We start from the raw sequence: 25,138 nt of genomic DNA, 5'->3' as shown, positions 1-25,138 counted from the left end.
TTTTATTAGGTTGGTCAGCATGTTTGTATTTCTCTTCAGGTTTGGGGCATCATAGATATGTTGATATATTTGACATTTCTAACAAAACTAGAATTATATAGTTTCAGACTTGATAAGTTTTGGTAAGAAAAGTATTCTATGAAAAAATCTTATCTAATAGTATTTTATTCTAAAATAATGATAAACAAATATTTGTAATTACACATGCAATCAATGGTTTTAGGAAAGAGCTCATTAAAAACAAATCTCAGTGGTTCATGAATTAGCAATAGATACAACTTTATAAAACTGTAATAAATCCAGGCATGTGTATTGATTTAATATCTGAGAGTTGTTATCCTTTCTATTCTTCTCATGATTACATGTTTTTCCTTCAAAGGCTATGAATCACAGATAATTAGAGAGCAGATCATAATTTATTAATAACTGACAAATGGGGATCAGGACAAAGTAGTGCCAGAAAGGCCAGGAGCATAGCAACGACTAATTGCCCACTGTGGGAAGTAAATCATCCTAGGAAACTGAACCCAAGAGGGTTACTGGCTCAATTGCTCAACATTATTGAATATTCCACCTGCAACTTCTTACAGATCAAACACATAAACATCATTGCAAGTCTCAGGAAGTTACATTGAGGCAAACATTTGAAAGGAAAAAGCTGTGTTTACGGTATTGGAGACAAGTTAGTACCACTGATTTGCAAAGATGAAAATTATTTTATCAAAGAATCTAGAGACTCAGATTTCATCAAGTATGAAGCACAGAGGAGACCAGAAGCCTAACCACAGAGCAAAATAGACTTTTTGTCTGAAGCTCCATTTGCTGGAAGCTCCATATCTGTAAGAATGTGATCCCCACCTGACAGAGTAAGCATGCTGCCATGCCAAAAGAGATGCTGAGCTCAGGTGGAAGACTGTAAGGTTTATGGGAATTTAACCAGGTCTCCCAGAGTCACAATAGCACAGCCTCTCACAGGAACCTCACATCCAGCTCTACAGGGAAATCAATAGCACTGTCCTATGCCAAAAAGTAGACCATCTATTTAACAAAAAAATCAGTTCATTTTCTGAGCCATGTCTACAAGTATACTCATTGCTGAGAAATGAAGCAAGTGAACAATAAAATGTTCCAAATGATTTTAAACATCACTTAAAAGCCATATTTGTTCAAGATATGTGCTCTTTTTAAAATTTGCATGAACCTGGAAAGAAAGAAATATTTCTAATAGATTAGCAACTCAGTCTCAAGTGGCTGAATTCTTTCTCCTGGCATGGAGGGAGGGATTGCAGACATATCTGATGTCTGTGATAGCTCTAGTGTCACAAAACATATTGTATCCCAATTGTCTTGCTTATCAAAATTCTTTTACTATCATCACTTACTCTTTGCTTCTCTCTCATTATTTCTTACTCCCCTGACTTTTTAATCTCACAGAAAAATGACATACTTTGCTGTATTAGATCTTTGTCATGCATTTGCTCTCAGTAGTCCATAGGCATTGTTCTACTCTCTTGTAGCCATCAGTATTACAGGTAACAATGTCAGTGGGTTTTCATTATTACTTTTGATTTCTTCCTTTTAATCACTGATTAACTTTTTTAGTAACCTTTCCTTTTTTCCTCCCGTTCTTATGATCTGATGTTGGGTTCTGTATCTTTATGCCGGTCATTGTTGAGTTCTCTTGAGTCAGGGTAGATTGAAAGGCAAGAAAGATGGCTGGGAGTGTAGTATCGTGTGTTTTGTTTTGGCCTCCTCTCCACACTACCCCAAATCCTGAAAAGCAACATATCCTCAAGTTGGCAAATTGGGACCTCCTTGTGGTGATCAGTATAGGAAAGCCTCTCTCTTTCCTATAGGCTGTTCTTAGACCAACTTTATAATTCCTCCTCAGTGTACCTCCAGACTATGTATTTCATAGGATTAAAATACCCCCATGTATCTCACAAATACCTCTTATCCATCTACAAGAGCTTTCCTTACCTCTGACCCTGGGAATTCCTAGCACTGCTTTGACATTCTTATGCCTATTCCATTTGATTTTCCTGTAGCAAACTTAGTAGGCATTGGTTTAAATTAATTTCTATCCATAAATGCTATATACATCTTGCCAACATTTTTTTAAAAATCTACTTATATTGAGTTTCAATTGATGTTATGTAACTTTGTTTAATACTTTTTTTTTAAATATTTTCACTAATGGAAAGAGGTAGTTGTTTCAAAATATGGAGAAATAGTACACATAATGATGTAAAATATAACTATAATATATAATTACAGAGCAAGACTTGAACAAACATCTCTAAAAATATGTAGTAATATAAAACTAAGTGGAACATTTTCTATTTTAATATTAAGGTTTCCTTGATACACTGGCATCTTACCACAAATCTTCACAGCTGAAGTTATTTGTGAGATCTTCATATATGCCAGCAACACAATGCTCCTTTTTTAAGAGTACTAAGTTCAGCATAACTATTTATGTAGTGTAGATATTAAATCTGTGGAATTATTCTGATTTACTTAAATTGCTACAAGTAAAATTACCAGGAAAATGCCAATCTACAGGTCCAATCTTCCTCAGACAACTTTTAAGATGAAATTTAAGATGAAATAGAAATTACTAATTTCTATTTCATCATGCCAAAGATGATGTAGAATCTAAGAAGCTATCATCAAATCACCATAAATTCAGTATTGATGTGATAAGTGATGTTGAACATTGTTTACATATAAATTTTGATGAGACAGTAAACCAGATAAACCAGAAGTCTGCATTTATGGCTTTCATGTTTGCTAATACATAAGGACCTCTTACTGATGTATTTTGGTTTTGATATATGACTTTTTCTGACCTAGTCCTAGTCAAATGTTCATATAGAGGTCTGCTGAATTCACCTCTTTTCTAGTTCATTGGAATGCAGAAGACCAGGATAAAGCTAGACTTTTCTGGAACCCTAGAAATTTATAATTAAACTTGTTTTAGTGTGTACTGTCACTCTCCATCCCCAATTGGAAAACAGCTACTTTGAATTTCTTGTAGATGTCTATTTTACTACCCAGTATATTTCTGTCCAAGCTCCTAGTCTTCTAAGTCTTCATTCAAGAAATCAAAATGGATAGCTCTTTGGTACATCTCTACTACCTGATTGGAACCTATGCAATTTGGCCCATTTGTTCCCATCATTTCCCAAGGCCAGGGAGACTGCATCCTGCACCTGTGTCTGCAACCTTTTGAAACGTTCCCCCTGCCAAGAGCACTCTTAAATAACCCAGCCTGGCAGTCTATCAAGGGAACATCTTGGTATATTATATGTCCTAAAGTGAAAATCACTATCACTCTTGCTTCCATCTGCCCACACATTGCATTGTATCTCCTTAGACTCAAATATTCATGTCTTTGGACTGATGTATTTTCAGGAAAACTGGCCCAGACCCACCTGATAACAAGAAGCACCTTAATATGATGAATTGTACATGGAAGACATAAGTGGTAGTTTCCAGATATCTTTGGACTTTAGATTAATGGCAGTTTCCTTGGATAAACATCCTGATATTTTAACATTACTGAGACATTTTGCTGCTATCCTTTCCCATACATTTTAGTGTACTTTTTACATAGCATGTTACATAGTTGGTGTGGTTAAGGTGATTGTCCTAATTTCTTAGTAGCTGCTATTTTATGTTTGCATTTTTAATTTTCTAACTAAAAATTATATAGAACATATAAGAGAATATGTACCAAGAAAGTCGGTTATATTAATTAAGCAGAAAAATCAATACTAGTATTTTGCCATACATATTAAGATATTTTATATACATAGTGAGTTCATAATTTATAGTTTTATTTTCTGTTTTTCTTTGACTTAACATTGTAATATAAAATTTCCCTGTGTAATCAAAAATGTTTTAAGGGTGAAAATTTTATACCTCTTTTATATTCTAATATCTAACCTATCTTACATGGTTTCTTGTTTGTTTATTAGTTTACTTTTGTTATTACTATTTTGGGAAAGAAGGGTTGGTATTTTTAATCTTTATTAGGACACATTGTATAATTTAAAGTAAGGGTCAGTGTACATGAATAATTGTAAGATCGTTCATACATATTGACAAATAGCCCTCCTAACCCTCCTAAATCATTTTGTTAATTGCCATTCCCCCTAATAGTGCATGAAATTGCCTGGTGGCTCACAAACTAGTCAGTCTCTGCTAATTTAATAGAAGAAAAATAGTGCTATATTTTTAATTGAATTTCTTTTTATTTTTGAGATTTAAGGCTTTCATTAATATATATACAATAAGTATAGTCATTAATTATTTTACTACCTGTTTTATAAATTACAAGCTCTTTACTCATTTAGGCTAGTGGGGTCTTAGCTCTTCATGTAGTAATATATATGTCATTAGACATGTTAAGATTTGTTTGCTTTTTAATAATTTTATTTTGCACAGAATACAAAAAAGTTAATTTTATGTTGTTGGAGATCTAAATTGATATTTCCTACAGACTTATGTGAGTACCAGCACTGTTTATCACCCTCTCCCAAAACTGTGTAGGTCTCCACCTACAGTGTTTGCTGAATAAGTGTCTCTATAGATATTCTTTTATCTATACTGCCTCTGAGCTATCATCAAAGCTATTCTTCTAAACTGTTTAATTTATACCAGGATCATATTAGTTTAAATTTTGTAATTTTAAAATATTTTCAATGTGTGGTCAGATGAATTCTTATTGAGGAATTGTATATGGCCACAAATACAAATATTTTATATGAGAACTTTTGTGTCTCTCTCTCTCTCTCTCTCTCTCTATATATATATATATATATATATATATATATACACATACATATACATGTATATACACATATACATTTATATGCAATTGTATGTATATAAAACAATTGTAATCATAATTAACCAATGTTATATGTGTGTATAATGTATTAAAATCATTACATTTATCACCATTCAATTTAATTTTAAACACTTATAACAATTATCATAATATATTATTTTAATATAATAATTTAATACCGTAATATATTATTTTAATATAATAATTTAATATAATTGCCAATACTAACAGAAAACAAATATGCTTATGTGGAATTTGAATAGTTTGATACGAAAACAAACATTTAGCTTCCTCATAAATCATTCTTGTAATTAATTCAATTTTCATATTATGTGTATCACAAATTACAGACATTCTTTTTGTTTTGACAATTTCAATATATTTCTACAATTATTTTAATCATTTGAGAGTGAAATAATTAAACTGAAACATTAGTCCTTCTGGTTTCTTCACCTTATGGGTTTACTGCTAATGTTATTCTACTTTGGAAAAATAGTCAACAGCTATAATGGAGGAAGCTAAATAAATCAGAACATATTTAGCTTATTCTTTTGACTAATCTCTTCCTTTTTTTTGACCATCTCATATTTTTAATTAATATTATTCTTTCATTAAGGTAAATGAGTGTGTAAAATAAACATTACTATTAGAGCTCTGGTTTTTTTTTTTAAGCTGGTAAAATTAGCATCACTTTTTTGCAACTTTATCTGGAAAATACTTTTTCCTTACTTTTTCCTCTCTACTCTCAAAATAAATTAAGACCTAAAATAGCTAAGCACAAGCAGGCTAGTCATTCCAGTCATATGCTCCTCTATAAAGGCTTTACTGATAGATCTGTTTCAGCTGTGAAATGACTGGGAGGAAAAAGTTCAGCGGAAGGAGCTGATAGTAACTTCAGGCTTCTAGAAATGGAGGTACTTGAGGTTTGCTTAATAAAGGCGTTGTCCTATAGAGAAAGAAACACATGATTTTATATTTTGTATATCAATGCTATTATTATACCATATCAGAATAAGATGGTAGTTGATTGCAAAGACGAATCTGTGTAATGCCCTAGTTTGAACTAGTAAAGATTATCTCTTCTGTGGGAACACACAAAAAAACACCAAAATGAGAACAAAGAGAGACTATTAAGAGCTGGTGATAGCAAGGGAATTAGCCACCATCACTTGCATTTGGCAGAAACCCCAAGAGAGACAGTGGAGAGTAAAAGCTTCAGAGTGAAAAAAGGGGAAGGCCTCCCGTAGACCCCGACTGGAGGCTGGTGGCATGGAGACCCTGGAAGTGGGCCAAATACAAGTAGGGCATCCTGGGCAATTGGTCAGGGAAGTAGGGGGGAGGAAAATTTTTCTTCTACTCTTCAAGGTTCTCCAGCTAGTCTAAGAATCAAATTGACATGAGACAGATTAAAAGTGGAAAATCTAATTTAATTTCAGAAGAACATGAAATCCACACAGACTTAAGATTCTAAAATCAGTCAGACAAAATGAGGAATATATGTCATTCTGAACTAAGGACAAGGACATAGGAAACTAGGATTTTAAAACAAAGGAAAGAAATTCACAGGAAGATGAAAAGGGTAAATTTGAATACTGTAAAAATTTAAGTACTATATGAAAAGGTGAAACAATCTAATTTTTTGTTCAAAATATAACACTGCAGCTGCTTCTCACTCAAGTACTTAATGAACGATATAGCCTCTCTTTTGTTACAGGCTCACTAAAGTAGATGTTTTCTGACTTGGTGACCTGTAGAATTTGATTTTTTTTAATAAGATTTTACTCTGATATGCTTCTTACTTTGATAGCATGGACAGTCTCAGAGTGAGACAGTCATGTAACCAGGAAATTTCATTGGGGCACAATTATAGTTTAACAAATTGGTGTAAGAAGAGAATAGATAAGATGGTTTTTGCCTCAATGAGTACAGAAATATTGTTACAGAAATGGTAGATTTAACTTGGATTTGGAGAATGCAAAGAAATTTTACAAATGGGTTGACAGTATGTGAGGCAGAAAGCATGGGGGCGTAACTGCACATGGGATGTCTAATTTACTGTGAGTCAGACCAGTCTACGAGGCCTTCCATGGCCTCTGCCTGTGACCCTCCCCAGCCTCATCTCCATTCCTTCTTGCCTCATTAATGGCAATGACAAGAGCTTTCTCTATATACAAATACAATAAATGTGTGTGTGTGTGTGTGTGTTCTAGTTTAAATGAATAATAGTTCAAAGAGAAAATCCTTTATATCAAAATATCCATCAATTTTGAAGGCTCTCCTGACACTCGTGTGGCAAAACTGAGCTTTGCTTTCACATATCTTTATGTAAGTCTGTTGTCTGATAGCTCAGAAGGTCAAAATGGGGACATGCAATACAGGTCATATTAGTTTTGTTCTTTTGTTTGAGATTATGACTCCTAGATAATCCAAGTAGCTAGTATTGAAATATAGAAGTGCACAGAAGTCTGTTGTTAAACATTACACTTGCATTAAAAATATCTGTAAAGATTAATGTTAGGAAAAAAACTTGTGGTTTAAAAAAACAGAAGATAGGATGGAATTTACAGTTAGTTAACAAATGAGTCTTCATCTGTAGATAATATAAATTAACATTACAAACAAATAGCAGGAGAATTATTTAAAGTACTTAGCAGTGAACAAATTGTTTTTAAGCACCTCAAGGTACTTAGAAGTTTTTATTAACATGCAGACCATTAATATGCTAATACAAACCTTTTCCTTTGTATTCATTAAGTAAATTCCCCAAGACTATTATAGGACACATCATTCAAATTACGAGTATTTATTAAGTACCTATTGGATCAGTAGCCCTCAACCTGGAGGATATTTAGAGTCAGCTAATGGCTTTTGAAAAATAATGATGCCTGGGTTCCAAAACCAAGATACTCTGATTTAATTGTTCTGGCATAAGGCCTATGTATAGTTTGTTTGTTTAAATCTCCTATGTTGACTCTAATCTGGGGCCAGTTTTAGAAGCATTGAATAATGCAAGTAGAAAGTTGCTTTTATATAATTTCTTATAGTTAAAGCATAGCATATAGATTCTCAGTAATGTTTGCTAATAATGAGAATGATTATGTCTACTACTGCTGCAAAAAGCTTATAAAAAAAGTGGTTGATATTTGGTGACATTTTTTTTGAGTTCCCAAATATATACTGGAATAAGCAAACTGAATCTAACATGTTTAGTAACATTGGCTCATTGAATCAACACCTTTAACTGTGGCATTCATGGAAGAAGAACATGTTTTGTAATGATCTCTGGCCCATTACAATGATTAAAAGAACAGTGAATCAATATTAAGTATAGCTTGGGGGGAAAAATCCCAGTTGAAATGTAATCTAAGTACTAGTCTCAAACATTTCAAGTTTTCTTTCTGGTTTCATGTAGTTGATATTCCTAGGTCCCCAGAACTGTATTCTAGTGAGAAATAAGGATAGTTCCTGATTCCAAAGTTAAGTGAATTAGTTTTGTTTTGTTTTGTTTGCTTATTTTTCTAACTTTGTCCTTAAGACAAAGAGATGGCTGCCCATGGAACACTGATTTGTAGAGTTCTGAGTTTTGTTTTAGAAATCCTTGCAATCTGTATAATTTATTTAGTGACTTATATGATGTGATCTCTATTTTATACATGCATTTGAATATAGTAGACTTTAGGTTATTGAGTATTTTTATAACATCTATCTTTTGAAACTTTTAAACTTTGGTACATTTTGCTCAAGAAGGGCTAGACTTAAATAAGACATATAAAGGCTAGACTTATATTTAAGTGCTGTATGTAATTTATTGTGAATTAATTTATTATTATTTTTTAACCTGGTAACACACTATTAATGAAGGAAGAAAGAAAGGTCCACAGCAGGTTTCTCCATGAAAACAACTTGAATTTTTAAAATTTTCAACAGGAAGAGGGGGAGATGACCTTGGTAAAGTGGGTGGGAGTGAAATAACTGGAAGATTCAGAAGAACTGATTCTTCCTTACAGAGTGAGGTATAGCTTGATATCAGAGCCATCTTGGGAAAGCTGCTTCCTGTCTCTCAATCCCAGCATTCTTAGCTCTTTGATAATTTTTATTATCGCATTATAATTATATATAATAAAATAATTATTATATATGAGAGCCTTGAAACAGGAAACACAGGAGGAAAAATGTGTTGGGAAGACACACTCCTTCTGCGGTTTCTCCCTTACTCTCACACTATTAGCACCCCTACAACATTCCTGATATCAGATATGTGAGGGGTTTTTTTCCACAACAAGCAATTCTCTCTGAGACATCAACTGGGTGTCCTGCTATTCAACTCAATTCTGACATTAATTAGAGTTAGAGCCACAGTTAGGGATGCAGTCCCCTGAGACTGCTCCTTACTTCAGCCATCAATTGTAAGTAGTAGGTCCCCAAGTTACCCACAACTTCTGTCTGATGTGACTACAAATCTGAGGTTCCTATGACTTCTGGGAAAAACTTACATTACCAGTTTATCATATGATAAAGGATATAGATGACTGGCCAGATGAAGAGATCCCTAGGGCAAGGTCTGGAGAGGTCCCAAGTGCAGGATCTTCTGCCCCGTGGAGTTTGGGTCCTTGCCCTCCTGGTACATGAATGTGTCTACCAACCCAGAAGTTTTTTGGGTTATTATGAAGGCTTTATAATGCACATGTGATCAGTCATTAACTCCATTTCTAGTCTGTCTCCCCTCTCTGGACAACCAGGGGTAGTCCTGAAAATTCCAAGCTTCTAATCATGACTTGGTTTTTCTAGTGACCGGTCTCCATCTAGGAGCCCACAAAGAGTCACCTCATTAGAACAAAAGACACTCTATTCACCCAGGAAATTCCAAGAGATTTAGGAGTTTTATGTCAATATCCAGGGTCAAAGTGCTAATATTAGAAGAGATGCTCCTTGTACTCTCACTACATGGGACATTATAAGGGCTTCAGGAACTTTGCATCAGGAACTGGAGTCGCATACTAAATGTCCAAACAAAAAGCTCTCTTACCACCCCTATTTATGAGGGTTTTAGGAGTTCAGAAGCTAGGAGCAGAGTCTAATATATATATTTCTTATCGTTTCATAGCAAGATATGAGAATGTCAGGCTTGGAACTTAATTAGGTAAGGCTAAGAGACCCACTGATGTTTCAAGACCCATCTCCCAGGTACTTGTGCTCAGAGAGGATAGTTTTTGGTTAAGGGTCCTAGGCGGTAATAGGGAGACACCTATAAAGGTTGGTGAGGGACAAGAAAAGAAGCTGTATATGAGAAGGAAGCAGAGAACTAGAAAAGATGATTTAAAAATTACTGCATATAACTATATTCTATTCCAATTTGCCTTGATTTCAACTTGGGAATAGTGAGTAGATTGCTCATATAAGTAGCATGTGTTGTAGATGTGGCATTCCCCTCAGAGTTACTAAAAAAACATACTTAAAAATAAAATAAAAATCTCTTTCTAACCATATTGCAATACCTCCTTTTTAGGATGGGATAATTTTATACCTTTGTGTCTCAAGTATAGGGAATGAAAAGTAGAGTTTGGGATCCACATCTGTTCTCATTGTGTTCCTGGAGGTATGTCCCTGGTCTCACTGCAAGAAGAAATTCAAGAATGATAAGAGATTGGGCTTTAAAAGTTTATTTGGATGATAAAAGGTCAGAGAAAGGCAAGAGTATGCGCCCAAGAGTTGAGACAGGAGCAGGTTCAGAGGGGTTGCCCCAAGAAAACAATAGGGAACCTTTTTTATATAAAAGGAAATGAATATTCACCAAGTGAAATTAGGTTTCAAAAGAGAGATGGAGTTTCTTTTGGAGTTTGGGGTTACTCCACTGTCATGTCCCACAGAGGGATTTTTGACTGTATTTGGTTCCCATAGGAACAAATCATGGAACAGGGAGGTGTGAATTTTTACTATGTTAATGAATATATAATGTATTCTGGGGTTAAGTTTGGGAGAATTTCTCCTCCATGTTGGAACCAGCCAGTTTTGGCTAGTCTGTTGTCCATATTTTCACTCCACATTTTACAGGAATACCTTGCGCAAATGTGTAAAATATAAGCAAGCATCTGACTGAAGAACCCTTCCCCACTCACTCTGTGCTCATGTCTGGGTATCTACCTGCTATAAGGTTTATGCTTTTTATCCCTTTCCTAGTTTTTGCAAAAGATTTCTGCAGAATTTTAGCCTGGCTTAATCAGGAAACCAGTACTCTATCTTAAAACAATGACAGTGAATTAAGACAGATACAAAAGGTATTGCATTGTGAAATATTTTGAGAAATATACAGTACAGTTAACATTGTCATTTAACAATGTCAGTGAACAATTCCTCAGCTTCTTTTATTGCAAATATTTGTTACATATTTAAATTTTTTTGTTATCTAAACACTGAGAGGGTGTAAATGACAATATGCTGTGATAAGCATCATAATCAGAATTGTTTAAATTCTTTATTTTCTTAAAAATTATAAAGTGAACCCATGTTTTCTTCTGCCTGCTACTTCTATAGCTTTTCTTCTTCCTTCCTAATTACAACCCTTAAATAGAATTCGAGCCGCATATCAAATTTACCGAGTATCATAATTCTTCCAAGTGGTAAAGATACTTCAAGACAAATGCTGGGCATAGAAGCCACAGGGCATAAATATGCAAAGAAATAAAAAGCTAACCTTTTCAAACAATAAGGCTTCTCTCTCACTTACCAACTTAACATTTCCCTGTATGGCCCCGGAAGATGACTGGTTAGCCAGAGACGGGTAAGATTCCTCAAGGGAGGAACAATCTAAGACAGGCACAGTCGCAGGGGGGTCATCAGGTGAGAAATTGGGGATCAACAGAGGTGAGGCTTAGAACCTCACCCCCCCTGTTCTGAGAGAAATCTTCTGCATCCGTGGATGTTTTATTGCCCTTGTCTAGCTTGGATTAACACATAGTCTACAGGCACACACCTGATCATCTACATTTGCTCTCTTACAACACTAAACTATGTTTTCTACCTTTATCTTGTAACTACCTACCACTTCAGCATTTTATTAAAAATAATAATAATAAAGAGAGAAATTTGGTATCCACATATAAATCAAGTATAAAAATCAAATGAGTATTCATATTTGAACTGACTGTTTATAGTTCATAATGCATGAGCAAAACCTAAAGTTTCTGTGATGACTGCCCTTGTACTGTTCACCATGTAACTTATTCACTATGTAAGAATTTGTTCTCCATGTAAGAACTTGTTTGTTATGCCTCAGAAGATTGGAGACTGACGAAAATTAGGCTTGGGGTGGATTAATGATTGTGCATTGAGCATTGACTCCCCTATACAGAATTTTATTGTTGTTAACAACCATTTGATCAATAAATATGAGAGATGCCCTCACAACAACAACAACAAAAAAAGCACTTTAAACAATTAGGGGTTGTCCCTCTGAAGTTGTATTTTAAATTAATTAGGCAGTGTACTTCCCAGCTTCCACTGTCTGTTACTGCCAGCATGCCCTTGAGCCGCAGGTGGGGGGGTGTTGTCCTGTTTGCAGTGACAATGCTGCCTAGCTCTTTGGTTTTGTTTTCTTTCTTTCTTTCTTTCTTTTTTACTTTGTTTTTTTCCCCCCCCATCAACATCAAAAGAGAAGGGAGGACTGGCTGTGGAACTGGCAGGACAAGACATGAGCTTCAATGGTGAAAAGCCAACAGTGTGGTTCTCTTCTTGTCTCCTTTCATGTTGACTCACTGGCATTTGGTGTTAGAATCTCAGGTATATAGAAGCTTTATGGCCCAAGAGACAGGAAGCCTTCCTCCTCGTCACAGCATTTGGGCCGGGAATAGAGGTCTCAACTCCTTGTCACTTGAAGGGAGTGTTGCATTTTGGGACATGTTTTTGTTTTTCTAATAAACACATATGAAGACATCCACACCCAAAAAAAAAAAAAAATTATAAAGTGAAATAACCACAAAAAAATTGAAATCAGAGAACACTGAAATTTTCCTATAATACTAATTAATGACACAATCCAACACAATAACTCTTACAGGATTGATATACTCTTCTGCCATCATTTTATTTCTCTGGGCACTAAGTTTTATCCAATTAAAAATATATCATATTGTATTGATTTTCATTGCATCATAGACCCTACAAACATATTTTGTTTACTGCAAAATATTCATTAGTTATTTAGTTCCTTCAAAATCTACTTCCAGCTTCATGCACATTATGTGTGTCCCACTCTTTGCCCTAAAACCAGATTATTATAATAATATCAATTAAAATTTTTTTTAAATGCCGAGTGTGAGCCTTAGAGAGTGCAAAGAGTTTTACATTGCATTACCAAACTCTTGCTTCAAAGCAACCCTATGAAGTATGGTTTCTATTATTTCATTACATCAATGACTAGTTTCCCTAAGCTTTTACTATAATGATTCATTGCCTTACTACCTTACATTTTAAGTTACTCTGTTTAGAAGGGATACATCCAGAACTACTCCTAGTTTGACTACGAACTCCATGATCTTAGTTATTTTGCTATGCACTGGCATCAAAAGGCTAGAACAGTTTTATCACTCTTTGATAAGTTTTCAGGGTGATTTCGAAAGGACTGAGGCCCCTTTTCCATGTGGCCTGTTTCCTATGGGGATGCAAGCTCCACTGTTTCCTCCAGCCCTGTGCATTACCATCATCTTGCTGTTGTTTTATTTAAAATGGGTGAGTTATGGAAGCTTTTAGTGTTCTTCCTCCTTTCTGCAATCAAAAAGCAAATCTAAAGTACTTGTTTTGTAAATTATTCTTCCTGTCTTTATCTCATTTATCTGTTAGGATCTTAGTGTTTTTCTTATCCACTTGTATGATCTCACTTAAGAATTTATGTCATCATTTATCCACAGCCTGCAGTCTTGCTTCTCTGATTCAGTATCCTTGAGAATTTCTTCCCTACAGTTATAATCACCATGCTTCTGTAGGAGGGAGGTTATCTTACTTACATTGACACACTTCGTACATATATTGATCAACTCTATGTAAGGCTTGGCTAAAGTAATTTTATTTGAATCTTCTTTGGCTATGGAAAGCTTGTGTTATCATATTTTGATCTTCTAAAGGACAAATTGAAATATCTTGTTAAAACAAAGACCAACAGTTTTTTATTATAAGCATGGAAGGGCTAAACTATTTTAAATGTGGGTAATAATGATCTTGTTATAACTACATGCAGTTACTTACAGACTTCCAGGTGCTAAAAACTGATGGGAATGCAGATGTACCCTGTGCTGAACTATAGCTCACATAAATTAGATTGGCTGCTATTTCTAGCACATTTTAGTTTCTATTTCTAAATTATCTCTGAGGCTTGCAAGCACTTTCAGTCTGTACTTCCCTGAGTATTGATTAAGGAAAGAACATGTTCTTTATACCATCTGATGCTGAGGTGTTACTGTGACAGCATCCTCAGAGTTTATTTAAAAAAGGTTATTTGGGGGGTTACTATTCCACTTCAGATATTCATAGAAAAAGACGTTCAGTTTTAATTTTCTTAATAACACATATAAATGCACAGTATACTCTGATCACTAAATCCTTAGAAAGTGTACTTTGTGGAACTGATTTTTTTAAAATTATGCTAGCTATTCTGTATTATATGAATTGGCCTGAAGGTAATTCGTTTATTTAGTTATATTATAAATGGAAATACTTAGTCTGGGAATATTATATGAATCATGAAAAAAAAATAGCTCCTCTGAGATGAAAACCTATTCTATCACTTTGATTATGATACTACTAGCAGCTCCCTCTATTCTACCCAACTGTATGATATGCCAGATACTCATCTAAGTGAATATACATTTTCTTCTCACTTTTTTTTCACAAAACCTATGAGATAGGATCCATTATTATCCCCGTGTTATAACTGTCAACTGAAACACAAAGAGGTTAACTATAATTTATCCAAGGCGATTTTTTTAAATGCCATCTTAAAACAAGTTCAAGTGTCAGTACAAAATCTAAAGCAATGACTCAGAAAAAAAATGTGTTTGATTTTACACGATTTCAGATTTTTTATTAAACTTAATTAAAACTAGAAATTAGAGTTACAATGAGTAAGGTGATTTACATTGTTTAGGACTAAAATGTTTAGGTTGGGTGCTATAGTGAATTGCATGTATGTGTGTGCATGTATGTATGTGTGTACTAATTTGTAAGGCAAAAACCATATTACAATTTTTCCAATTAAGTGGACCTGAATAAAATATTAATTCTAAAATTAGTATGTTTTTTGAGTCTTAGAACACTGACCAAGTACTAAACAAATCCTATTAGTTGATGGCCAATCACAGTGCAGTTACTGCCTTCCTAAGCACAATTCAACATGAGTTTATAAACTTTGCACACTCAATTGGAAGTATGTTTATACTTGATTAAGATTGCCTTTTTTTCCTAATCACTAAAGAACAAACAGAAACATTTGTTAACAATCAAAATTATTATTTAATATTTACTGTGTTGGAACTGTGATGTTAGAAATTACACATTTAAATGCAGACTTTCCACATTAATAACTATCAGTGAATTGAGGTAGTTGTGCCATGGGTTAATACCCATTACAGTAAAACACTAATGACAAGTATCAGTCACTGTGTTTACACTGTGGAAAAAAAAAATCAGTGAATCACCCTCCTCTCAAGACTCTCACAGTCTAAGCAAAGAAGTAGGCAAACTTTCCGTAAGGCCCAGTTAGCAAATGTTTTAGGCACTGTAGACTCTACAGTCTCCATCGCAGCTACTCAACTCTGTTGTAACAGCACCAAAGAAGCCTAACAAGAGCTAAGTGTGGCTGCTTTCCAACAACACTGTATTTTTATGAAAATAAATGGGAGGCTAGATTTGATCCATGAATCCCAGTTTGCCAACCCCTAATCTGAGTGCTGATACAAACAGAAACAATAGAAAAATTAAGTTTCATAAGATATCAGTAATTGTTTAAGACTTTCATGAAATAAATGTAATTATAAAGAAATATATCAAGATCTGCCAAAGTGCTAGAAATGTGTTTTACCTTACTATTTAAATATTTTAGAATTTTGATATACTATAATTTTGAATTTCAGTATTCCATAGTGGAAATAATTAGTTTTTAAAATCATACTCTTTAAAATACAATAAGGAGTCAAAATGGAAATAAATGTCATAATAACCATTTTTATTTGCTATGATTTTATTTCAGTCACACCCAAATTCTCAGACACTTAGTAGAACCAAAATATCAATGCATCATCAATGTTCCAGAGAAAATACATGAAATATTACCTTCTTTTCCTTTGAAATGATCCACTGGAATTTATTAGCTTTTCCAAATGTCTTGGATGATTGTATTTTATTTCCTTCATTTTACTTAAAATGAAGTAGATACATTTCAAGTAATTAAAGTTCAAAATAGATAGATTTTACACAAAAGCTTTAGGCCAGTTGGTATATGGTACCATTGCTGAACTCACCCACAGTTCTCTCAAAATCCCTGGAAATGACATTTATAAAACATACTGGAAAGTGAAGTCATTGAAGTACTAAATAACCTCTGTTCTATTCTGCCATCAGTTTATGTGGTTTCTAACAATAAAGGGCATTTTGTTAAACAATTCACTTGATATTTTCTGGATTTTTTATCATGAATATGTGGACAGTTTAAAAAATTTTGAGTGCTGTGATATCCAGAAAAGTATATGTATTATATATAGTTTGCTTTTATAAATATAGCAATAACTCTGCAAATTTTTATTTGGAGATGCATTTTTAATATATGAAAATTTAAATTTAACTTGGTAGTTTCCATAAGTGATTGGAGAAATCATTTAAACATAATATTTCGAATAGGTGGTGAAAATAATGCCACTGGCATAAGAAGCCAGTGGGTCAGATGAACGAGGCATTATTCTCCCTCCTAAATTTGTAGGCTCTATGCAAAATACGTATTTGAAAGGTTACTTAGAATGTCTTTCGAATATAAATTTTGCAGGAATTTCTGAGGAAAGATATATTAAAGGGACTTGCTTCTTTATTTGTATTTCTATATTGATTGCATAATTAAAAACATTGGCTCAGAATCTATTTCCTACAGATAAATGTTTTAAGTAAAATAAAAATAACTAATACAGCTCTGTATTTCTTAAATCCATAAAATGCTTTCTAATTTAAAAGTCATTGTGGAGAAATTGAATGGTGTGCACTTAGGGATTTTTGCTTTTGAAAAGCAAAGCAGACACCTATCTGAATTCAGTGTCTTTATGCTGTATCAAGGGAGTGGGATCTCTTCCTTATCTTGGGCTCTCTTGTTTGCTTTTCAGTTGCTGCGAATGTGGCTGTGGAAGGGCTTCTTCCCTGTGCGCTGTTGCCCATCCAAGCCTAATATGGTTAGTGTTCCCTCCCACTTTCACTCCTATGTGATGTCCCACCTCTATGTATTACCGTCAGCATTCCTTTTCTTTTTTTCCATCTGTGTACATTCTAACAATTAGTACACCAGCTACGCCTTAACAGAAGAGGAGAATGAAACTGATTCCCAAAGGGGAATCATACCAAGAGATTTCACAGTGGATAAGTTCAAATGCACATCATCCTTATGTCAAGCATCCATACTTCTCTTCCACAACTTTTACTGTGGTCCTGATTTAAACCAGGAAGTTTAAATCTGTTTTACATTTAATATGTCATTGTTTTTGTTGTTCCATTAAGGCTAAAGTCACATCATACATGGAAGTAGAATGCTGCTTCTGTCAAGGTGAAACCACCTTTTCTGTCTCCCAGAACCATGAATGACCATAACATAATGGAATCGTCTATTTTCATGATCACTGTGGGGACATGTGTCATTGGAGAAGAGAACAACATATAATTTTAAATGGTTTACTTAATAGATTTAAGCTTGAATTATTTCAGATTTAGAAATGATATTCCTAACTTGATACCAGTGAAGTAAAATGTATGCACATTTTTGGGATCAGTGTTTAAATGGGATAGTCCTGATTATTTACAAATGCAAATTCTAAACATTCATATATATATATATAGCTATACCAATGCAAATCCTAAATATATGTATATAGTTGTAAAATACAGGCTAGATAATAAGATCAAAGAACTCTGTTCACAGAGTTAAAGGGACTTCTACACAATAGTGGTACCTTGTAAAAAAATGAAACACTCCAGGTAATTTCTTTCTAGTTTAAGGAGTTTAAACTCTGCATTACTGTATTAGCTGTATGTAGTCAAAGTTTGCCAAGAAAAGATATTCTGAAATGCATTTTTAAAGAATAATAGGGTTGCTGGAGGCATTTAAAATTGTTACTTGAATTCTCTAGGTATAAATTCATTCTTTTATTTGAAAAGCTATGGCATGAATGAGTGTGCATGCATGTGTAGATGTGAGAAGGGCAGAGTGATATCAGTGAGCTTCTGAGACAAGAGAGAGTCAAGAAACACAGGTTGATAAAATTTATATATCTTTTTCTCAATCTTTTGAAATGTTTGTATTTGAAAAACTACCAAGTGGTTGCTGAATTACTCATTCTACTTGAGTCTCAGGTATAGTTGTTATAAATCCTCATGGAAGCAGAATAGGCAGAATTTACATTTTGGAATAAAAGAAGATTGACATCCAGGCCTACCTTGACCTAAATCTCAAAGATATCTTAGTAGGAATACATTTATGAAGCCATGACTTAGAAAGTCTTGGCAAAAAACTACCTTTAACTGGACTTGAAATGCTTGATTTTTAAAATAGTATATTTTTCTACTGCGTAGTGGGCTTCAGGGAGTTTACAAAATGAACAAATGAAAGAGGAAAAGTGGGAAGGTGGAAGCTTCCTTCACAAAGAACAGACCAGGAAACCTAAGGCAACAAATACTTTCTCCCAATATCTTTCTTCAAATAATGTTAGTAATTGTGGAGACAGTTGAGTGTGTTTGTGTTTGTGTATGTATATGTGTGTGTGTGCCACAAAAAAAATGATTTTGCTACATATGTGCTTTAATTTTCAATGAAATGCTAACAGTTGTCATGGATTTATGGAAGAGCCAGAATTTTCTTTAACGCATTCTTAGTAAGGCAAAACAAAATAAAGCAAAAGAAAAACTTGAATTGAGCTTACATAAATTAATAAGAAAGATGTCCGAATTATTACTGGGGAAGATGGAAGCCATAAATGTTTTTATTGCTATGCTTCCTGAACTTTCATTTTATAATTTCAAGTCAACTGAGAGGTTTCAGTTAAAGATACTGTTTGTTTAAAATAAAGCTTTGAGAGAAAACTATCTTAGCTAATGTAAATTAAAGACTGAGAAAAATAATTTTCCTAGTAAAGTCAGTAAAATACTAAGACATCTTGACCTGGAATTTGTCACCTAATTTTGTATGTATAAGCATACCAGTTTTGTCAATTACTTATAAAATAATTTCCAAGGAACATTCTATCATTATTACTTGTGAACAGACATATTTACAGTTACAGAGTGGAGAATATTAGGTATTTTGAGATTTTGGAATGTCACTGCTTTTCATTTCTTAAAAGACTACTCATAAATATATTTGTGGTTAGTTTTGACCTTAATAAAATGCAAAGCATATACATTAAAATTGCCCCTCTGTAGATATACTGGCTTTCAAAAGTACCTTGATATATACCTGTGAAAATGTCCGGCTCTGAAAAGTATAATTTCAAAACAATTGATCTAGGCCTTTGGTTCTGCAATTCAACTGTTATATTAAAGCTTCTACAAGTCTCTGGAGTTCTGAGTTTTACACTACCGTATTTCCCAGCAGAGAACCATGTCCAATTATTTTCAAATGCATGGTGTGCCATTTATAAGATGAATTGGAATTACGTGTTACTACCTTTGATCTCAAATTATCCTTTGTCATTTTAGTTACCCATTTTATTGTGAAATCTGTACACATGTACATAATGTTAATATTGCAAACATTATTCTTGCTTTGACTAAAATCTACCCAGTGACAGAAGGTATTTTTGAATATTTCTGAGTGAAACCCAGATGCCTAGATTTTAGGTACCCTATCCCCAAGAATACCTACATTTTTAATGGATATTTTTGATCAGTGATATTTGACTTTATTTCATCATTACTGTCTTAAGACTAATTGTTAATTGTTTCACTGCTTAAAATAGTTAATTTTACAAATTCCATTGTTAATCTGACTCTTTTTAATGTACACAAGATATTAATGTGTATAATTTCTAAAATAACATTACCATTTATCCTTTGATATTCATTTGTGGTTATGCTTACAAGAACCGTTATATATTTATAGCATAATATTTAAGTCCATCTGAAATATCCCATAGTCCCTTAGCTTTTTCTTGCATTTCTTAAAGGCAAACATATGTCAGAATATTTTCTTCATTCATTAGGTTTCATGCTTTCTAGTGTTTTCATATAAACTACTTCTTCTGTGGGACTCAAATGGCAAGGGAAATGGAGTTCATTTTTCTGAAAGTAGAGATATCAAATTCTTAATTTGCTCATTTACCTATTCTGTGATTTTTAGCAAATCAACTCTATTTTTGTTAGAAATTGTTTTTTTAATTTTTAAAATATTTTTTGTCTGAGACACACAAGGGACAAACTACAGCTTCTCTCATCATTCAGAGATCAAAAGCAAAACAAAACCAAATTTCTCTGACCAAAAGGATCATGACTTACATTGAAACATTAACTATTATAGCCATTATCTTAATTTTTTAATTAACTATTTTTTATTAACTGAAGGTTTCTTGAAATTTGAAGTAAGCAAAATTTTATTTTCATGTTCACTTAACAGAGAGTATTTCTTTCATTTTCACAAGATTTCTGCTGGAGAGGTATGTGGAAACACTATTCCATTTTGTAGAGTTGTAGAGGAAAGAGACATAGTATATAAAATCATCCCTTTGAATCCTCATTTAAAATGCTTATGGTAGGTACATGTGAATCTTGTCTTTGAAAATATATATATATATATACATATATATATATATAACATTTTAATTGAAGGCTTGCTATGCAAAATATAACTATGAACTGCTTTAAAATCCCTCTTTATAATGCCTATGGAATTTCTGACTACAGGAGATATTAAGTGGGCCTCCTCTAATTGAGAAATCCAATGGTCACATCCAGGGAATTGTTTTAAAATGAATAGGAAGTTGCCTACTCTAGCATTAGAACAAAATTTATTGAAGACCAGGAGATTTAATCCTCAAATGTCATACTTTGTGAAGTGTGTTTTTATACCAAAATTCTAAGTCAATTAAAATTTTAACTCAATATCAAAAAGTCTATAATTCAGCTTTGAGTTTTTGGAATATATGAAATGGTTCATCTTCCTATTGTTAATTCTAAAAGGTTTTGAAGAATATATTAATGAAAAATTTGCTAACTAATATGTACTATACTACTTATTTCTAAGGTTTGTTTTCCTTTGACTCTTAGAATATGGAAATTAAAAAATGGTATATAAGGCATAAAATAAGTTAAATTCTCACACTCCATTAATCATAGGGTGGTTAGTATCCTTGATAGAATGTAAGATGGGGACTTAGGCTGTGGCCTCATTTGTGTAGTAGAATCATCATTCCATTGCCATATCCAAGGAAAGGAAATGTGCTTTCCAACATAAGTATACTTCCCTTGAGAAATATGTTTGAGAATTTTCAGTAAACTATTAATAGATCAGTTGCATTTTTTATGTAACAAATCCATAAGGAACTCAAAATCCCAGTACCCTCAGTGTACAAAGGAGGAATGTATGAATGAGAGTCTTAAGGTCTTAGGGTCCTGCAAGCAAGATGGTCTAAATATACAATGTCCCATTTTACTGTTTTCAATCACATTCTTATTGAACAATATTATCCCAAACTTTATCTATTTCCAGCATTCATTAGATATATTGATAAGCTAATGTTCATATGCTTATTTATTTTATGAGGCTGAGTAAGCTGAGCTTTTTATTAAAGCTACCTTCATTCAGTTGGAGAGAATCCTGAAGTGGAAAAGTCAAATTATTTCCCGAGGAGTTGTAACATTTTTTTCAAGATTCCAGCAGTAAAATTCTTCAAAACAGCATTATGGAGTGGTTGACATCATCATATGCATTTTGGAAAAATGTGGTTTTAGATGAGGCTAAAATTACAGAGAGCTTTTATTTTCTATAAGCAAAACATATCAACCCTAATGATTGCTGCAATTTGTCACCTTTTGAATATTATTGCTTTACAATACAGGTAAAATATTTCTTAATCATTCTGGAAAATAGAGGAAAAATAAAGGAGTCTCCATTTCTGAGTTAGGGACTGCATAAACCTGCTTTTCTAAAGAAATCAAAATGCAAAGCCACTCCTTCCACCATTACAATCCTCCCCACCTTATTTAGAGTTAAGGCAAAAAACTGTTTATTCAGTGTTTATTTCTGTAGGCCAAAACAATGGAAAAATCTGATTCTGTGGAGGCTATGTTGAGCCAGGATTTATAATCTCCTCTGGCATCTATTCATTCATCTTTCCTCACTGGCCATTTAGCAGATGACTGATTCTGTGCATTGCTTGGTACTCTGGCGGACTTGACACTCATACTTAAAATTTATCATCAAATCCTTAATTTATATCCAAGAGCTAACTTTCTTATTGGCATGTCCATCCATTCATAAAGATTGTTTACTATTTCATGTATTACGCAAATTTAAAATATGCAAATTTAAATGTTATGTCTGGGGTTAAATTTTTAAGATTAACATTAATACCACCAAGGATTTGTGACCCAGATTCTTAGGATAAGTAAGGGAGAGAATAGGTTGATTTTTAAATTACCCATAAGGTCATTGCTGTATTTATATATTAAGCATTTCCATAGGACTTTTTAATAAATATTAATGAATATGAGATATGCTTACATTTAATATGATTTCTCATGCCCACTCCTACTACTAAAAGGTAAAACAACATTGTTTTCCTAAAGATAATAAGTATAAATGACTAGAGGATGATTCCTCTAATTATAAACACTACAGATATTTTTAGTACAATGATATCAAAACTCATTAAAATTGTGATTTGAAGCAAAATGAAGAAACTGTTCCTTTTCCATTTGGAAAAAAAGAAGTTGGTTTTAGAAGGTAGAGGTGTAATCTATGAACAGAATGGTGTATTTATTGACTGTATGTCTGATGGGTTAAAGTAATGCACGTGCAGGAGGTATGGAAGATGGTACTGAATGAACGGACTTTCTGCAATGTTTCCTTAGTGAGGCTGAACACTGCTGAGCGCTAGTCTCTGCCAGCTGCACTTTTACTTGCTGTATCTTGTTGAGGCTTGTTTTAATGATGCTTTGGGGGGTTCCAGAACTTAATTTTATATGTTAATGTGACATGTAGCCGTATATGTTATAGAGCTCCAGAGATGCCCATAGTCAAAAATAACTCCTTTCTATTGCCCTCCTGACTCTCACCCTAGGTATTAAAATGTTAACCGCTCCTCACCAAGGTATTCCCAAATCATTTTTTAGATGAGATCCAAAGTTTTATTTCCATTTTCATGTGAGGAATTTGCATGCAATTTAAATATCCATGAGGCTTATTTAATCATAAAGACTATTTGAGGATACTAGTTTGAAAGATCATTTATTTTTCTGAAGTTAGGAGAGTTGAAGTGAAATGGGTGTTTATTTTCTAATGTAAACTGCAAGAACTTGTATACATTTTAGGTCTCTTTAGAGTTCCTCTAACAAAGTTTTTTTGTCAGTGCTATTTAAATAACATAAATCTCAGGATGATTTCACACAATTGTACTTAAAACATTGGTTTTTAAAAAAAGTATCAATGACTTCTCTCTAGAGACACACACACTAAGGATTAAAGAATAATATAATACTAGAAAAATTATGAATGGTGTTTTAAAATAGCTTAAATGTCAGCTTGAATAGGCCAAGTTAATTTTAATATGATTTTATGTGTTTGTTTTTCTCTCTCCATTTCACTGTGATGAGGTGACTCAAGATGTTTTAAGGGCTCTTGAATGACAAATGCATCTAAGAGTTATGAATAAAATATGAAAAGCCACCAGATCCCCATTGTCTATTTTTTATCATTCAATAACATTTTACGTACTAAGTATATTACTTCAAGTTTACTCAATTTTAACTAGCTATACTTTACTAATAAAAAGGCAGTTCTTTAACATGATAAAAAAGAAGATACTTGTATTTTTCTTAAAAAGTCACAAGGGTGGGTTATGTTATCTATTTTCCATAACTAATACGTAATTATGCACTAGGAAATGATATAGAATAAAATAGGCTTCATTTTTACATCAAGATATATGCATGTTTAAGAAACATCTTAGAATATATAATCAAGGAACAGTCCTAGTTAGTATATGTCAATTGGACACTTCTTTCACATCACATAGAAGTTCTCAACCAACTTTATAGTAAAAGTATATTGTCAATCTTCCATTTTGGCTTTATTTTATTTTTTCAGAAGTAAATTGAAAATTTTAAATTGTTTTAATAGATCCAATTTTATTATAGGAATAGTATGAATAGTAAATTCATTTCCTTTAAAGTTTCACTAAAAATAATTTAAATGTTTTTCACTTCAGTCATTTGTTTTAATGTTATATGAGTAATCGTGTGCCCATCAACTTAGTATTCATCAGCATATTCCCTTTCCAAATACCTGTCATTGTGTAGATGCAATCAAAATAACATTCACTCATTAATTTATTCATTCATCAATGCCAACTCTGAGCCAAGTGCAGGTCACTGCATAAATTTATAGATGAACGCTAGTTTCTGACACTCAAGAAATTGACAGGTAGTAAATAAGCCAAAAAATATTCAAATGACCATGTTGCATTGTAGAAAGGAAATCTCACCATGAGAAGGGTATAGAAAGCTATTAGGTTAAAAGGGAAAAAAATGGTATTAAGTTGTAATATCTGAGAAAAAAAATATGAAGAAGACAAAAAGTGAACTGGACTTTGATCACTGGAAATTGTTATGAAGAACATCCCAGGTGCAGGAAACACTATATGCAAATGTGTGGAAGCATGGAGAAATATCTTGGAGATCTGAGAATAAGTTTTGTACACTTGAAGGTAACAGTTGGACATGATATAAGAAAGTTACCTTAGGGCTATGTTTAGTAATCGTTATTTTATTGAAGACTGCAGAGGAAAGCTAACACAATAGAAAAGTACCTTCTTTACAGTACTTTAGCTACAG

General features: G+C 33.2%; 1 protein-coding gene across 11 annotated transcripts in view; it reads left to right on the top strand.

The window, feature by feature from the left end:
- The window catches only part of EPHA5 (EPH receptor A5), a 368,176-nt gene that overhangs the window by 291,687 nt on the left and 51,351 nt on the right, over positions 1-25,138 (top strand). For 6 of the 11 annotated variants that reach the window (XM_057502277.1, XM_036918159.2, XM_036918158.2 and 3 more), the window contains one exon: positions 17,212-17,277. The exons of the other annotated variants lie outside the window; for them this stretch is intronic. In XM_057502277.1, coding sequence (XP_057358260.1) covers positions 17,212-17,277 — 66 coding nt within the window. The remainder of the gene's footprint in view (positions 1-17,211; positions 17,278-25,138) is intronic. 11 annotated transcript variants of the gene reach the window in all.

This window comes from Manis pentadactyla, chromosome 5 (genome assembly GCF_030020395.1).
Source record: "Manis pentadactyla isolate mManPen7 chromosome 5, mManPen7.hap1, whole genome shotgun sequence".
Taxonomy (NCBI): domain Eukaryota; kingdom Metazoa; phylum Chordata; class Mammalia; order Pholidota; family Manidae; genus Manis; species Manis pentadactyla.
This window is presented reverse-complemented; position numbering and strand designations above follow the sequence as displayed.